Below are 16,647 nucleotides of genomic sequence, written 5' to 3'. Positions count from 1 at the left end.
CGATCCTGCCTGTTCTTCACCACTTGGGGCACCACACTGAATCATTGCAAACGGAAGCGCGTGTTCTCTAGCCAATCAGAAGCCCAGAATTTCAGCACACTGTGTTATCGCGAGACTTTGGTTCTTCCTTTTCCCTTTTCGCTCTGAGCCCAAGATGGTAGGTGACTATAGTAGATTTTTTAAGGACACGATTGCTTGAGTATCCATGGTCATCTTGTTAACTAAACCATCTGAACCCATCGATCGAAACATAAACAGTTTATAAACACAATCAGTGTTGAAGTGTCGCTTTTATTTTCAGTTATTTGTGTATGTATTTCATCAAAGCTCAACCTCTTTAACACCGACAGTAGTGATGAACAAGCCACCGTTTCAGTCTTAAAAGTTGATTATAAACACCATTTAAAAGAAGTTCAAAACGATTAACCGTAGTAAAAAAACAACAACAACGGTGTTTCTGCGTGTCAAGTTTACGCGTGTCAGAAATGTCGAAAAGAATAGGTTTGATATGTTTGTAATGCCGTAATGATAGCATTTAGCTGTGAAGTGTCAGCGTGTGTACCGGCCCCAGCTACTCATAGCGCTCTCTGAACTGTATACGAGATGTGTGCCTATAGAGTTTTATTTTAAACTTTTCTTACAATACATTGTAAAACTGCAGACGTGACAAGTGTCAGCTACATACCAGAACTGTAAAATGAGTGAATCTGCTTTTTTTCGTATTTGCATGTGTCTTTTCAAGGGAGTTGACATCAGGCACAACAAGGACCGTAAGGTACACAGGAAAGAGCCAAAGAGCCAGGATATCTACCTGAGGCTCTTGGTCAAGGTAAATTGTACTTGCAACTTATTCCTAAAACAGTATTGCCAGTTTTTATTTGCACGTCATATTTTATGTTGATATATTGAATATTTAAGGTCATAACTGCTAGATATTACTTTTACTTGACCATTTTGTTGGTTTCTTACAGTTGTACAGGTTCCTTGCCCGCCGCTGTAATGCACCCTTCAACAAGGTGGTCCTGAGGAGGCTGTTCATGAGCAGGAGCAACAGGCCTCCCATCTCCGTCTCCCGCCTGGTCAGTAGACGTTTCCTCACATTGTCCTCCACTAGCAAATTCTGCCTTTTTGCCCTAACTAGAGAGATGGACAACCATATTGTGCTAGATTTATGTATTGTAGCTCTATATACCTTGATTTGATTATGCTATTTAGAAAAAAATTGAGCATTCAGTGTAAATTTTTTTATAGAAAGTTGTGTATTCTGCTCATTATCAGCATAGTTGCTTTTATGTGAGCTTGTTTTAAAACTGTTTAGCCTGAAGGAAAATTTAAAGGAAAATGCTATTTATGGAAGCTTTGAGATGTAGTGATTTTATTTGTTTTTTACCTGTTATTGGGCATAAGCACACGTTTTACATTGAAATCTCTAGGATATTCTTAAATTTGGTGATATACCACAAAGTATTTTAAACACAACCACATAGAAGTGTCTTTCATATTAATCTCAAGATATGTTGTGCCATGTCTAATCTGAGGAAAAATCATTAAATATGTTTGTTAGTTTCTGTTGTGTACAATAAAAGAACTGAACTCATCTGTTTATTTTACATCTAAGATCCGTAAGATGAAGCTGCCCGGCCGCGAGAACAGAATCGCTGTTGTTGTGGGAACAGTCACTGATGATGTCAGGATTCAGGTTATCCCCAAGCTCAAGGTTAATCTTATCAAAATGTTCCCGCAGAAATGTCTGATTGTTGACTGCTACTTAAACATTGTAATGTTATGAAATAGTCCTGATGTTTTTGTTGCTGTCCCACAGATCTGTGCTCTCAGGGTAACTGATGGCGCTCGCCGCAGGATCCTTAAAGCAGGAGGTCAGGTGATGACTTTTGACCAGCTGGCTTTGGCCTCCCCCAAAGGACAAGGCACAGTGCTGCTGTCAGGTAACTGAGCCCCCCCCCCCACCCCCACCCCATTTTAATTTGGAGTAAGAAAAAAACTTTGTGTTGTTCCTATTTGATCACAATAGTAACTAAAGAAATGTGAAAATGCTCTGTATATACTGGTAAGGTGGCAGTTTTTATGTTGAGATTTTTTTTTTAATAGAATGTACTGTTTGTACTGATCTTTCTGAGCTGAGGGGAGCATACAGTATGTGCTTGTGTTTAAACCATTTTGTTTGATCCCTCAAGTAATTAGCTGTAATAACTTTTCTCATACACGCCTTTGAAAATAACCTTTTATTATTAGAAAACACATATTCATGTCGCCTGAATTCGGCATGGTATAGCCGGAGCGTCACTTTTTTATTCTCGGTGTGTTGTTGGAACTAAAAATGGTTACAGTACCTAAAACACTGCCATCATATCTTGTGGTCATTCAAAGTCTCTGTTGTTTGAATGGAGTATTTAGCCAGATTGCAATCATTCTCATTAAAGATTTATACAAAATATTAACGATTCATTAATATCCTAAAGTATATTTGTCAAATTTAAATAGTGAGATGGGAAAAGAAAATGACTTGGAAGTTTTCAGAAATGGTACAGATGGGAAACCTTCTTCTGAGATGCTGCATAGTATTGGTGTGCATTTCTAAACCTTTGTTTGCATCCCAGGACCCCGCAAAGCCAGAGAGGTGTACAGGCACTTTGGAAAAGCCCCTGGAACCCCTCACAGCCATACCAAGTATGTATACATGAGACAAGCCATCAATCTAAGCAGTATTATTTTCCCCAGCGGTTAGGCCTCGTTGGAAGAGAGATGCTCCATAATAGATCAAATAGTTTCCCAGCAGCCGAGTAAGGAAAACAGAAAAGGCAGAAGCTGCGTTTCCATTACATTTTTTTCTCAAAATAAAAGTTATATTTTATAAGTTTCAACAAACAACAATTGTGATCTTCAGGTTTTTGCATTGAACAGTGTTGTGTGCATAAGCCTCAGTTGTAGCAAAATCTTGTTAAGCTGATGAGATTTTATGAGAATTACATCTGATGCAAGGTAGCTATGTAGCCTTATTTTGAGGTTTTCTACTTGCTGTGGGGAATTTGCTACAGCTTTTCAAAGCATTTCTCCTTTATTTTCTGTTCTAAAACTCTGAAATTTGCTGTTTGTTTCATACCGCGCCATCTTTACCAGAAATGAACTGGTCGCGACCCTTCACGTCAGGGGGTACATAAATGTTAAGGAAGTGTAAATATTTCACTTTTGCAATATATTTCTACAGGTGGTCCCTAGTTTACAAACGACTTCCGTTCCAATACCATGGCGTAACTTGAAATTCCGCTCAAGTCAGATTTTTACCCTTCAATACCCTCTTAATCACTTAATAACTATCTAAATACATGTATTATACATCATATTAATGGAAAACAGTACAGGTAATCAAAATAGATTCAGTTTAAATAAAATAAATATAAACGCACTGAGGCATTGTCTCAGCCTCGACGTCACATGCCGTAAGAGCTTATAAAGTGCCTTGTAACTTTAAAACTTGCTCTATTTTTTTTAAATTTACATTTAATGAGCGTCGAAATAACATGTCAAGAACCGTGTAGCCCGAGGACTGCCTGTATATCAAAGCATCTGATAAACCTCCTTATGAAAGTGTAACAAAAATTTGCGATATTTGAGACTTTTTAAAAAATTTGTTTATTGCAATATTTAGATTTTGCGCAATTCTCGGTGTAATGGAAACTCAGCTAATGACATCTTATTTTTTCTGCCCTCACATTAATAGCCAACATCCATGCCTAGTTTCTGGTTAATAATAGCTACACCTCCTTGTTTACTCAATCTTCTAAATTAAGTAATCCTTCCTGATATTTCTAAGGAGAGTAGGTATCTGTAGGACATAACAATGATGACTTAATAATTTGTCCATTTAAGCGTCTTTATCAGAGCAGTGTTAGGCTTAAAAATGTCTGGCTACCTGGATTTAATTAGCCCTTTATCACAAACTTTTATAATCAAAAGCTTTAGATTGGGTGTGAAATGACTTGCCAGTCAAGTAATTTTATCATCAGGTTTTGTTCAAAGTGCCAAAAACTGCCATTCCTATTTTATTTGTATTACAAAATATATATTTTGATACTTTAAAAAATAAATGTATGCAGTTGACTGAATTAAATATTGCTAAGACAATGGCTAATGAAGAGTGCAATTATAATACTTGTCAAAGATGGTTGGAACTATTACTCTTATTGATTGTTCACCAGTCAATAATAGTGCAAGTACGTCTACAGTAATTGTCATACATCTGGTATGTAGGGCTACATCTAAACTATGGAAGAGATCAGATTTTAACATGTACATCATTTTTTGGTTCTCTCTTAATTGAGAAAAATATCTTTTGCTAAAATGTTTAATAAAATTTCAGCAATTTTTCTGTCATTTCCACTCACGTGGATTGAAATGTTTCAGATTGAAATGTTTCAAACACTTGATCCCACTCTGACAGTCTGTGGGATTTACTGTGCAGTTTAGGAAAAAAATGCTAGAAATCCTCAATAATTAAGTTATTAAAGATGATCAAATGTTTATGTTTGTATGACCGTGGATTGTTTTATGTTTTTTGTATTTAATCTAATCTGTTTCCCCCATTTCCAGGCCCTACGTCCGCTCTAAGGGCAGGAAGTTCGAGAGAGCCCGTGGTCGCAGAGCCAGCCGTGGCTACAAGAATTAATCTGTTTTTGTTTTCCATGCAGTCTGACACAAATAAAAGATTGGCTGTTCAAAACCAGTGGTCCTGTTTTCATTGAGCAATTCATCTATCTGTTGTTACATGGACATAGTTTACCTTCAGTGGACAGTATCATGGAAATCAACAACACGAGACCCTTTCTTCTTACACACAGCTCGTTCCAGGACTTGTAAACTTAACATAAATCTTTAGATAAGCGTTCATCAGTTGGCCTGATAACAAACGACTTGGCCCGGAAGTGGTGTGCTGTAGATGATTGGAGAATGTCGGTGGGTGTTGCAATGTTTTCCTTGTCATTGGATTTCCTCTCCGCCACTCAGAGCCGCGGCTGCTTCTCGTCCAGACACTTCCTGCATCGAGCCACAGTTTTCACAGCCTGCGACTAACTCGTGAAGGGGGAGACAAGATGAGGTATTTATTTGTTAGTCTACCATCTTACTCAACTTGGCTTTTATTAAAAAATAAATTGTTAATATCTGAAATTTAAAAATTAGTCAACCTTACTATCGATAGTCAATCATAAACGGCCGTTTGCTAAGTCGCTAAATTGTGTACCTCCTTAAAATGATTGAGACATAAAATGTAAGTTGTGGAATAAAAGTATGAGTGTATTATTGACTGAGCTTTAGGAGGGTAAAATATGAATGGTTTGATAAACTGGTTTGCAATGAGGCTACACGTCAAGCAGCAAACAGCTAGTCGCGGCTAACTGACAGCGCTGTGTTGCTGTTGACAGGCTGCACTTCCCAGCAGCTAACATTTAAACTCTTCATTTACTAGTCCCCTTTATTCGTCCAGAATTCAGTCTTTGTAGTCTTAAACACTTTTTCAATGTCCTTAAAGGCTTAAAACGTCCATGGCAGTGCTTCCTTAGTCCGGTTATACTAAACAAGAGGAAAGCGTTAAGTGACCAGGAGCCTGTCGGATTGCTAGCTGGCATAGGTGGACAACATTGATCAAAGTTTGCTGGGGAAACTGCATTTTACTGAAGACCACCGCACTCTTAGTCAAGCTGTTAAATAGTACTGCTACTACAGGCTATCTCTAAGAGAGTTCCCCGTGAGGATAAATATTCCTGTGTTTAGAGTGCAACCAAACCACGACTTGACCAAGTTTCTCCACAGCAGATTCTTTGTGTAGGTGACAAATTTAGCCTGCTTGTGTTATTATTTCTGGGTGTCCCCACCCTGCACTTCACCGATCTAAGGTGTAACAATGGGCATCAGTATGGTACTTTTCTCTGTTTTATCAAAATGGGACATCAGCCAAATATCGATATAGTCTGCATTACAGCATGGGTAATAGGCCCTCGCTGTTTTAAAAAAAAAAAAAAAAAAAAAAAAAACTTAAAAGATGTGACCATGGCATACCCAAGTCCCACGGCGGTGGTCCAGTAAGTGTATTCAGACTTGCACAAGTCTAATGATGTCGACTGCTGACTTGGGACGTTTGACTAAAGATAATTTTATAACTGTCAGAAATCTTTCAACAAGTTATATAGCCTTTTGATTGTTTTTACAGTTTCTCATTCAAATACAGGTTTAAGGGCATTTTAAAATGATCAGACTTGTTATTAACCAATCCACTTTCTTTGTTGGGATTACACTGCAGACTGTAAAATTCTAATTCGTATTTCTTAGCCTAAAAGAACAAATAATAATAAAAATTGTTCAATCTAAGTCAGCAGTCTAAAATTCAGATTTGCCTAAGATGCACATATTCTCCAAATCCTGTTACGCAAAAGCCCTGAGTATGAAAATGGCAACCGAATTGTGGTCATTTCACCCTTTTGACAAAAATAATGTGATGTCTCAGCAAGACGGTTAAGGATGTGTGATTGTGAGTCAGTTGAGCACAGACACACCTAAAGCCAGTGAGGGTAATGGATCTTGAATTGCTTCACCCTGTTAGCCTAATCTCTTCCTCTTATCACCACTTATCCTCTGTACTTGTTTCACTCTGGTTGTGTAAAAACTAAATTTGGAATGATTTACCTGTGTTGCCCTGGCCCAAGTTAACCAGAAGTACAGTTTGTTCAGTTTACTGACTTTACAGCTGTCTGAAAAAAAAAAAAAAACAACAACTTAAAGTTCTAACACATTTTCTCTAAAATGGTTCCAGCAGGTTTACCCACATGAAATGATGCCGCTGCTGTCTTTTTTACCAGTTTGCCAGATACACACTGACAACTTTCCTCTTTTCCCTTCCCCTCATACAGGAACAGAGATCTTTGGGAGGGCACGTGAGACACTAATGAACAACAATAAGATGACCTAAACCAGGGACCCACCTGGAACTCTTTCCTTGTTTGTCTTTTGTTTTGTTCTGGAATGCTTTTTTTTCTTTGTTTTTCTTTTGTTTAATTACTCATTTAAAAAGCATTTCCTTGTCCTTTCCATGACCCACTGTCATGGAAACTGGTCTTGCTACTCCTGTTGTCTGCCTCTGATAGATCACTGAGATTTAAGATAGCAATAGGGGTATCAAAGGTCTTGAAAAACTTGCACTTACCTTTGTGGCATTAATGACACTTCAGGTTGCATTGCCATGCAACATACTGATAAAGAAATCTTGTGCATAGACTTAATGTAATGGTTTTGGTCTACTTTTGTAAACCAGGTGTGTTCCATTGTCTTATTCATACATAATTAATCAATATTTTAATGCAATTAAGAGGTTCAGTTTTGTACATTTTCGTAATTACTTTAGGATTGATTGTTGATGTAATATAGCTGCTTAGCTGCCTTGCATTGTTATCAATAAAGGCAGCTTTAAGTTGTAATTTAAACTTGTTTTTATATGCAATTTAAATGTTTGTTTACATGTCTGATTTAACATCAAGTCCTGTTGTGTTGAAAGTTTTGCCTGTCTATTTTACAACTGCCAGGAAACCGTATAAGCTGACAGCTCGTAAGATCAAACCGTGATGGGAGACTACCTGTGATGCAAATACTCATTTGTTCCCATTTTCACTGGATTGTTTCTCTGTATGATTGATTATATAAACTGGAAGGAGTTCTCTCTCTTCCCCCCTTTTTACAATGAAGATCTAACCTGAAATGGATGTACCAGAAGAAAAGTTTTTTTGTGACTTTGCCTAAAAGATAAACACTCAGATCCATTTTTATTTTTTCCTGTGAATCTTGAAGTGCTACCACTCTTCAGACTTTTGTCTGCTGCCAAATATACTACTAACGCTTATTGAACTGGTAAATATTGTCCTCTTGAACAGTGAGGATGCGATCTCCAGATCCTTCTTTACCTTGTCTAGCAGAAGCTCTCCTTCATGGCCAGTTTGCAAGCTGGACATCAGGCAGCAACAGCAACAATAACAGCAGCCCTGGCAGTCCAGGAGGACCCTCCCCCGCTGCCTCCCCAGCTCCAGCGTCCAGTTATGCCTTGACCCTGACCCACACTCACATACACATTCAACGGCTGTCTCCACGGCCAGGAAAGGAAGCCCGTATCCTGCTGCCTATATCAGAATTGGTGGGGTGCAACTGCCCTCGTTATCCTGCACCTCCTCTGCTGGTGTTGTATTGGTACCCTACAGGGAAACGTCGGAAAGGGGTGTCACGGCGCAGGCAGGTCAGGGCCTATGTAGCTGAGACCAGGCCTGAAGCTGAGAGGTGGTCAGCTGCTGTGCAGTGTCTACTCAGAGGTGTGACCGTCACTGCTGAAACAGGTGAGTGTGTTTGTCCAGTGTGTGTGTTTGTTCATAATTTGCGTGACACATCATATTAATGTTTGAAAAGGTTTTATATCTGTTATGATATGTTTATAGAGACTGATGACTTTTTAAATCTGTAAGATGTATGAATGTGAACACAGCAAGGCTATAGTGTCCAAATGTAAGACAGATGTTTTCACCTGGATTGTTTTCCTGCAGCTGTGAATCTTCTAGTCTGTTCAAAGGCAGGGCAAGTTTATTTGTAAAGCACTTTTTATTTTTATGTATGTACAGGACAATTGAAAGTGTTTTACATAAAACATTAAAAGCGTTGCAGATGGTGCAAAGAAAACATTAAAACGTAGTGTTGTGGAAAAAAGTCTGTCAATGACAAGGAGTCTGGTTCTGAAGTGAAAAAGATTACAAAGTTTATTGAACAGAAACTAAAGTCCAGAATAATACAAATTGCAATTTGGAGAGACAGTCCAGAGGTCCGACGGGGCAGAAGTCTGGAATGCTTTAATGGAGTTCCGGGCTGAACCATCCTTTTACCCTCACAAAAGGGTGTCAATTGTCTGCCCTGAATCTATGTTATTCTAAACTAGAAATGTCTGTTTTAGCTGTAACCCCCCAAGGAAGAGAGTGTTCTAACTAATCAGATCCCAGATGTTTGAATGCAGACATGTCAGATCTCTTCACATTGCTATGTCTGTAAAGGGAAATAAGCAGACACTGTGTAACTCAGCTTAAGTTCTTAAGTTCGTCATGACCTTTTCAGAATGCCCACAAAGCCAGAAATGAATGTACACTAGGACTATGAAATATATGAAAATCTAAGTCAGAACATAAAATTTCCACGACAGTCACTAAATACAGCAACAAAAATTAAGTTACAATAAAATCCATAGTAAATAATAAATTAAAATGATTAAAAGCAAAGAGATATTAAATGTTAATGTTTTATGCATAGGCACATGAGAAGAAGCATTTTTAATCTAGATTTTAAAGTGTCTACATTTGGTGAAAGTTTAATCCAGCTGTTTTTTCCACTTGTTTGCAACATAACAGCTAACTGCAGCTTCTGCATGTTTTGTCTGGACTCTGGTCTGGACTAGTTGACCTGAGGTTTTGGATCTGAGAGCTCTGCTTGGTTAATATTCTCTTAACATATTGCAGATGTGTTCTGGGCTTAAACCTGGGGGTTTGTAAATGAACGGTAGGGTTTTAAAATTTCTTCTGTGACTGGAAGCCAATGTTGAGGTTTTAAAACAGGTGTGATGTGTTCAGATCTCTTAGTCCTTGTGAAAGCTCTAGCAGCAGAGTTCTGCATTAACTGCAGATGTTTAATACTCTTTTTAGGAAGTTCAGTTAAAAACTCTATCAGTTGTGTTAAAACTGGCTACAACTATCTCCTTGGACAGACAGTCTCCAAAGCAAAGAATTATACATATTGTAATAATACAGAAATTAATCAGGTGTTTTTAACTTGATTTCTTTTCTCCCCTTTGCGTGAAGGTTTCAGCATCCTTCACGCAAAGTTAACTGTTTCTGACCTTTATCATAGATAAATATTCCTGTTGAATGGCTTTATTTTTCCTAATAACATGGGTAGCTTACTTCTTCTAAGTTGTCGGTCTGACCTTTTTTTGTCTCCATGAAAGTCTTGAACTCACAATGTTACCTCATTTAGCTTTGATTTACACCTCTTTTGTAAATGCTTGCTAAGTATAGCTAAATGCCACAGTCTTCCAAGGCCTTCCTGTGTGTTCAGCCCTCACTTTCAGCCATCTAGAGAACAAACACAATAGTTGAGCATCTACCTTAAAACAATGGGAGATTAACAAGAATGCACAGTAAGAAAACTTGCATGTCCAGTGTGCCTATTTATGTTCTTTATTTCAAGTGACTAGAGATTTCTCTTTAGTTTATTTTATCTGTTACTCTGCTTCTTTATTCCTTCTCTTATCTGCCCTGCACATATTGCCTGCATCATTCAGTGTCAAATATAAAGATAGAGAGGGTGGAGCTACTGAAGTTTGCCACCCTTTCACTTTGCCATATTTTCTAGGCTTAGTTATCAAACATAACTTCTTAGTGTTTTTATTTTTTGCCTGTGTATTATTTTTTATGTTTCTTGTTTTTGTTGTTCCATTTTTTTTTTTGCTTGCTCTTCATTAACATAACCTGCAGTTTCACCTTTCATTTGTCCCATCATCTCTTTAGACTTGTTTAACCTTAAGTTCTTTAAAAATGTGTGTTTGCTTTCTTTAAGCTGACATGGTCATTTCTTGCTTCTTCCTCTTACAGTAGAAGGTGGAAAATTTGCACAGTTTATTTTTATTTCTCCTCAGTCCTTTTTTGCCTCGTCATAATGTGTGTCAGTCACAGTTAGATGAATATTCATGTCACTCATCGTTTCTAAAGTACCACTGTGTTATTTCTGTGAAGTCTTTTGCTGGTTGTTCCTACATCTGAGCTCAGTTGTTTACTGCTTTGGTTTGGCCTTATTTGTTACATAATCCAGATTTAACGAAATTTAGCCCTTTCATCACTATCCCTGCAATGCTGGCATCCTTACCACTCTAAATCTTTTGTGTTAACTATTGCTTAGAAAAGTTTTTTTATATACTGTTTTTATATACTGATGTGACCCATTGTATGACTCCAGAGGTTAAACAAAAAGCAGCATTTACAAAAGATGCTTATTATCATATTTCTGAAATTGATGATTAACAGTAACGCATGAATGTCAACTTTGTGCAGGGTGAAGTAGCTCCTGTGTGGTTAAATGAAAGGGGCTCAATTAGTATAATGCATTCAAAGTCCAGACTTGGGCAACACTGTAATCAGAGCTTAACTTATGTCCCAATTAATCGTCTCAGGAAATCTGAGACAATGTCCTTGACAAAAAAAATTGTATCTGTTTAATTGTCGTTCATGCTGTTTTTTTCTTTGTCCTTCAGACTTTTCAACAAGTCTGCTACCTCGTCGAAGGCGACTGCTGTTATTGGTCAATCCGTTCAGTGGAAGGGGCCAAGCGATGCAGTGGTGTCACACCCACATCCTGCCAATGATTACGGAGGCCAACATTCATTACAACCTCATACAAACAGGTAATACACAAACAGATACAGACACAAGTGGCAGATGTTGTTCATAAGATGGATGTTTATAATGGACATTTATTAATCTTTTTGCAGAACGTCAGAACCATGCAAGAGAGCTTATCAGAGAGATATCGCTCCCAGAGTGGGATGGCATCATCATTGTGTCTGGGGATGGTTTGCTACATGAGGTGAGGGGCTCCTGTTGTAGAACTAAGCATTATGAAATTCATGTCGGTTTCCACCAGTTGCCTTAACTTTTCTTTATGTTGTCTAGGTAATTAATGGACTGATGGAGCGCCCAGACTGGGAACAAGCAATAAAAACCCCTGTTGGTATTCTGCCCTGTGGCTCTGGGAATGCACTGGCTGGTTCCATCAACCACCATGCAGGGTAAGCATTTCTTTCATATAGTCATTAAAGCACCTTTGTTTACCACATTTTAATGTTCTCTGTGTCTTATCCAAAACTAATGCGCTGTAAAACTAACGGCCGCATTGGTTTGCTGATAATGAGTTGTTTGATGTACTTAGGCAATCGTACACCACTAGATAAAATAGTTTATAGACTGAATGTCTTTAGTCACTGAACAGCACACACATCACATGTTTAAGGACCATCTTGTAACAAACTTTTAACTCAAACACAGCAGAATTACTGCTGATTAAAAAAGTTATAAACATGTACATTTTTTCTGTCGAAGATGTCAAAATGATATCCCAACAGATTAAATATTGAGTTATTGGGTTTGATTATGCACCATATATTTCAGACCATTTATACTTGACTCGTGAAATATGAACATATCTTTAATGTTCCCACTGCAAGTTTGAAATAAATCTGATTTGGCACGAAGCTAACCAGACAACAGCTATAGCAGGTATAGATAACTGATATAATCCCAGCAAGGCTGAGTTCGTTCGAGTACTGACACCAGGTTTTTGTCTTTAATATTTTTAATGTTTCTTTCTCAGGTATGACATGTGCCTTCGAGAGCCCCTACTTTTGAACTGCTGCTTTCTGCTCTGCCGAGGCGGTATCTGTCCCATGGACCTGGTCTCCGTGACAACAAGCCCTGCTCCCTCCAACAACAGCCATGCCGCAGCACCCAGGAGACTGTTTTCCTTCCTTTCTGTTGCCTGGGGCTTTGTGTCTGATGTGGACATTGAAAGCGAAAGGTGTGTGAATAACTAACGATGTGGAAGAGGAAATTAAGGGCCTTTGTCAAGGAACCACAGTGGTTCACCTCTACTGCCAGCTTGGGGGCTTAGACCCATGTTCCCCAAACCCAAGCCCACCTCTGTAACCTTGAGGCTACCCCTCCTCATAAAATATGTGGCATTACTCGGTTTGATGGCAAAAAAGGGTTTCACCTTAAATATTTTTTTATTCCAGGTATCGAGGCCTGGGATCAGCTCGCTTCACCCTGGGCACGTTAGTGCGCATTGCTTCACTTCGATCTTACAAGGGTCGTCTGTCCTACCTGCCTCCCTCTGTTGTTGCTGCATCCTCAGATGGCACTCCTCCTCCACCCCGGAGACCCCTGTCACGCAGTATCACAGAAGGCCTTGATGGTTTCTGCCGAACACCTATCCATCGAACCTGCTCTGATATGGGCATCAGTGAGCAGAGGAGCTTGCGTAGAGGAGAAGGAGAGCGGGAAAAGGAGGAGAGGCAGAGGGAGAGGGAGAGAAGAAGGGAGAGGGCCAGGGGAGGAGGAACTGGTGTTGTGAGGGCAAGCAGTCTTGCAGAAGATAGAGAAAGAGAAGGGGAAATGGAGATGGAGGCAGAAGAGGAAAAGTCAGGAACATGTTCTGAGAGGTCTGGGACAAGTTCAGAATCCATTGAAAGAAACCAATGCAATATGGGAAAGGAAGAAAGGTTGGAGAGAATCAATGATCAAAGGGAAGATGAGGCCACACTAGATCAAGACTCTGGAGAGATGGAAGAGGAGGATGGAGGGAAAGATGGGGAAGGCAGTTGTGGTTCTGTAGAGGGGGAGGGAGTGCTGCATGCACGAGAGCTGGGAGATAGCTATGGGTTAGACATGGGGCGGGAGGCAGATGAAGAGCAAGAAGGTTGTAGCAATTACCAGGAAAACCTTCAGGAAGCCAGACAGGTGGTAAGAAAGAATTCAGCTCCTTCAAGTCAGATAGCCAACACTCTGATCAACCAGTCTCTCATTCAGGAAGTCAGCACGGATGCTGATGCATCATATGGGGTGGAGGACATGGATCTGAATGGAACCTACTTCCAGAAACAAACATACCCACTGGATGTGGCTCGTGAGCGATCTCTTACCATTTCCTCGCCCTTTCGTCATTCACCTTTCTCTTACAAGCAGAAGGCCCTGGACCAAAACCAAAATGCCTCTCGCCCAAGGCCCCTATCACTCCTCCAGCACTCCCACACAAACTCGCTCCCCCCTAAACTCCCTTCTCTCTCTCTCTCCCCCACACCTCCCTCTTCTCCTTCTTGTGCCTCCCCACACTCATCATCCTACCTCGCACCCCGTCCAAATACCCCAAATTCCACCTCGCCCTCTCCTTCTTTACGCACACCGTCCTCATCTTTTAACTTTGACATTGCCGAACCAGCAGGACCCTTCAAGAACCGTCCGTTTGTCTCGCTGCCTTTAGATTTACTGAGGGATAGCTTGCTACCGCCTCTTGACCAACCCCTTCCCACTAGAGACTGGGTCACCATTGAAGGAGACTTTGTTCTGGTCTTGGCTCTGTATCAGACCCACCTTGGGGCTGACCTCCATGCCGCACCACAGGCCAGGTTTGACGATGGGCTTATCCACCTGACCTTTGTGCGGGCAGGGATCTCCAGAGCCACCCTACTCAGACTGTTCTTTGCCATGGAACGAGGAACCCACCACTCCGTCAGCTCACCGTATGTGAGCCATGTAAGCTGCAAGGCCTTCAGGTTGCAGCCTCTGTCTAAACGAGGAACACTCACAGTGGATGGAGAACTTGTGCCCTATGGGCCGCTGCAAGCACAGGTCAGAAAGCAGAATAGTTCTTACGAATCTTAATTGTCATTGAATGCAACAATCTATGTTTTAGTTGTGTGAACAAATAGGCTTTGCTTTGTACCAAGTACTAATGCTGTGATGTTCCATCCATTAGATACTAATCATTTTTTGATTTTACAGGTCCATCCTTCCATGGCTCGTCTCATTGTTGGAGACTCTGGAGTGCAGATTACCAGATTTTAATCAGGGATTGGTTGAGTTGAATGACACATCAGCACTCTACTGGATTATTTTGTCTCTGTTGCTGTCAAAACTCTTAGTGGAAAGGACAAAATCTTAAGACACCTAAAATTGCATGGATTGCAGGAACTGCTTTTTTTTTCAGGGAATAATAAAAGGGATAATTTACCGAGCCACGCAAATTGGAGGACTGCAGGGATTAGTGATTTGAAAATGGATCAAAATTCGCTTCATTGCACAGATGGTAAATCACGCTCAGCGTACCCTGAGAAGCATGAAAACTACACAGTTGTGGATAAAAAGAGGGAATGGCAATTAAATGTTTTGGTTGTTTTTGTGCAGATAGTGCATGTGTTGGCTGTATACATATTAGTATGCACGCTTAAAAGCACTACCTGAGTTTTGGCTTACGTTGAGAAAACAAGAAAACAGATTAACTTCCAAGAGAGTGGTTTTTAAATGTGGAAAGCTATTTAAAAATACTAGGATTCACTGAGGCCAGCTCCACATGAAAGTTACTCTCCATTCTTTATCTTCAGCCTTGCCTCCGTTAATGTGAAAATGTTTGAGTAGAAACACTTCAGTCCTCAAAGGAATGCCTTATCTGACACTGTACAGTTCAGCTGTACTTTTGCCTGTTCTTTCTTACATAAGGAACCTTAACCTTATCAATCTGTCCACCTTTGTGATTACATTAGCTATATAAAATCAGTGTATATTTAGACTATTCATTGTACCAGCTGGAAACTGTTTTCTTAAAGCATGCCACTCAGATCACTGTTAAACAGTGGAAGAAGTGGCTTTAAGTACTTTTTTGATGCAAATAAATGCAAATAAATCTGTGTAGAACAGCAAGAAGAACGTTTTTTTGATAATTACATAAGGAGAAATGGAACCATTGATTGGATTCTGCCTGTTTTCCTTAGCCAATGGATGCACGCTGCTAGAGATGTCGGTTATATGAGTTTACAACATATTGAACATAAAAATATTTGAATGAATGAAGGGTTTTTTTTTGTCAATGCTTTTATTCAAAGCTTTAGCCTCCAACAGTATTTCATGTCTAGCATATACCACTATCTCTTAATTGTATTTGAAAATATTATTTAGAAAGTAGAGCAGTTACTTTAGACAACAGCTTGAGTTGAAGTACAAAAGTTTACAACACTAGATGTAATGTAATATTTACACACTAACTACACTGACATACCCAGAAATGTGTTTCAGAAAAATAGATTCATAAGCTTGACTGCCCAGTCCTGAGGTTCAGAAATGGATCAAATTAAACTGTCTGAAATTAAGTGCTGTAATTTGAACACTCAGCTTTTGGAAAACAGGACTAACTTTTTCCAAAAAGCATTTAGAAGAGGCAACAACAGGAGATTGTAAAATTTAGTGCTGTTTTGTCAGATCAGATAGTCAGTCATGAGATACTAGGGAGGATAAACCAGTTTGCATTGTGAGGAATTTGCCTACTGCAGAAAAAGTGTGTTTAGGTAAGTTAGACTGATAAGTAAAATAAAACTCTACTTGGAACATCTTATCTTAAGACCTGCTGACAGACTTGGTCTGAAATAAGAAAAAAATCATTAGCATGTGCAATGTATCAATCAGTAAAATCATGTGCCAACTGCTTGGATCATTATCAACATACTGTATGTCTTGGTCACACCTGGACAAATCAATGCCTTTGTATAATAAGCCTGTAAATTATGGCTGTTGATCATGAACTAATTAAAAATGCAAAAAAAAAAAAAGGGGGTGAAACTTGTAGCACATCTGGATGTTTTCTTTTCTGCTTTTGCCTTTATTCCCTCTCTTAGTGCACAGTGGAGCTAGTATGTCACAATTACACTGTGCTTACACAACTACAGAATATGAGTACAATGTTTTGAGTCTAGGCCTGCAATAGTACCAAATAGGAGAATTTATATACACTTCGGATGGAATA

General features: G+C 39.4%; 2 protein-coding genes across 2 annotated transcripts; both read left to right on the top strand.

Moving 5' to 3' along the window:
- Window positions 1-100: 100 nt before the first annotated feature.
- rpl18 (ribosomal protein L18) lies at window positions 101-4,741 on the top strand. Its single transcript, XM_079240936.1, has 7 exons — window positions 101-157; window positions 743-829; window positions 972-1,079; window positions 1,619-1,717; window positions 1,823-1,946; window positions 2,619-2,688; window positions 4,609-4,741. The coding sequence occupies exons 1-7, from the start codon at window positions 155-157 to the stop codon at window positions 4,682-4,684; spliced, it is 567 nt and encodes a 188-aa protein (XP_079097062.1). The 5' UTR covers window positions 101-154; the 3' UTR covers window positions 4,685-4,741.
- A 2,767-nt stretch (window positions 4,742-7,508) lies between these two features.
- sphk2 (sphingosine kinase 2) lies at window positions 7,509-16,592 on the top strand. The gene is made up of 7 exons (XM_079240006.1): window positions 7,509-8,387; window positions 11,336-11,485; window positions 11,573-11,667; window positions 11,754-11,869; window positions 12,451-12,654; window positions 12,872-14,483; window positions 14,637-16,592. Exons 1-7 carry the CDS (start codon window positions 7,940-7,942, stop codon window positions 14,697-14,699), a joined length of 2,688 nt encoding a protein of 895 aa, XP_079096132.1. The 5' UTR covers window positions 7,509-7,939; the 3' UTR covers window positions 14,700-16,592.
- The last annotated feature ends 55 nt before the right edge of the window (window positions 16,593-16,647 follow it).

The sequence above is a fragment of the Telmatherina bonti genome (genome assembly GCF_933228915.1).
Source record: "Telmatherina bonti genome assembly, chromosome: 5".
Lineage (NCBI taxonomy): Eukaryota > Metazoa > Chordata > Actinopteri > Atheriniformes > Telmatherinidae > Telmatherina > Telmatherina bonti.
This window is presented reverse-complemented; position numbering and strand designations above follow the sequence as displayed.